The sequence below is a fragment of the Sinocyclocheilus grahami genome, unplaced genomic scaffold (assembly GCF_001515645.1).
Source record: "Sinocyclocheilus grahami isolate Dianchi unplaced genomic scaffold, SAMN03320097.WGS_v1.1 scaffold3540.1, whole genome shotgun sequence".
In the NCBI taxonomy this organism is placed as follows: Eukaryota; Metazoa; Chordata; class Actinopteri; order Cypriniformes; family Cyprinidae; genus Sinocyclocheilus; species Sinocyclocheilus grahami.
In genome coordinates this window covers 7424-8227 of record NW_015508652.1, presented here as the reverse complement: position 1 = coordinate 8227, position 804 = coordinate 7424, and the positions used below count along the sequence as shown (strand labels likewise).

General features: G+C 45.4%; 1 protein-coding gene across 1 annotated transcript in view; it reads right to left on the bottom strand.

The window, feature by feature from the left end:
* LOC107576340 (protein FAM198B-like) overlaps positions 1-774 on the bottom strand; it is a 2019-nt gene extending 1245 nt beyond the window's left edge. Inside the window, 1 exon segment of the mRNA XM_016262535.1 lies at positions 8-774. Within this exon segment, the coding sequence (XP_016118021.1) occupies positions 8-674 (667 nt within the window). The 5' untranslated portion in view covers positions 675-774.
* Positions 775-804: the final 30 nt, after the last annotated feature.

Genomic DNA, 804 nt, shown 5'->3' with positions numbered 1-804 from the left:
CCGCAACATTTACGACACTCATCAACATCGTCCGCGCCATTTGTCGCACTTTTAAACAAAATTAAAGAAGAAAAGCCCCCAGGTGCCACTTCATCAATTTGCGTAATTTTACTATCGGCTAGAAAGCGCATGGCAGTGATATCGTCATTGCTGAACCATGGAGGAGCTCTTTCACTGTATATCCTTATGGATGAATAGCCAGTGTCACTGCCATCAAGCTCAGAATATCCCAATCGTGTGTTAGCGGTGGTTTTGTGTCCCGCGTCCTTCACTTTACCCTGCTGTCTCACTTTAACTTTCTTTCTCCGGAGTTTGGGTCGCACTGTGCCCCTGATGATGGCCGGTTTGTGTCGCTTAAATTTGAGCGTTATATACACCACATTAGACCTGGTCGGGCTCACAGATTCATTCACCTCCCCATCAGCGGGGTCCTGGTCAGTTTTACTCTGAGAATAAACGCTATTTCCAGTCCACAGATCAGGACGTTTGTCCTGGCGAGTAGACGCACGACTGACATGAACGGTGAAAAACAAATAAACAAAACACACAACAGCAACAAGCAAATACTTCTTAGCGGCAGAATATTTCCAACAGTTGCAGACTTTCAAAAACGACACGGACAAATAAATCAAAGTATCCCCGACATTTCCAGGACGCGTCGAATGCGTATCCATTGGTACGAGTGTCTGCGCATGATTAAGTCGATTTTCTGTTATCCACGTTGGAATAGTGTTCGTTTCGTTTTCGTGTTGATGGAACACAGTATGGGCTTACATTTCTGCCACAATTCTGCGCGCGAAAGAT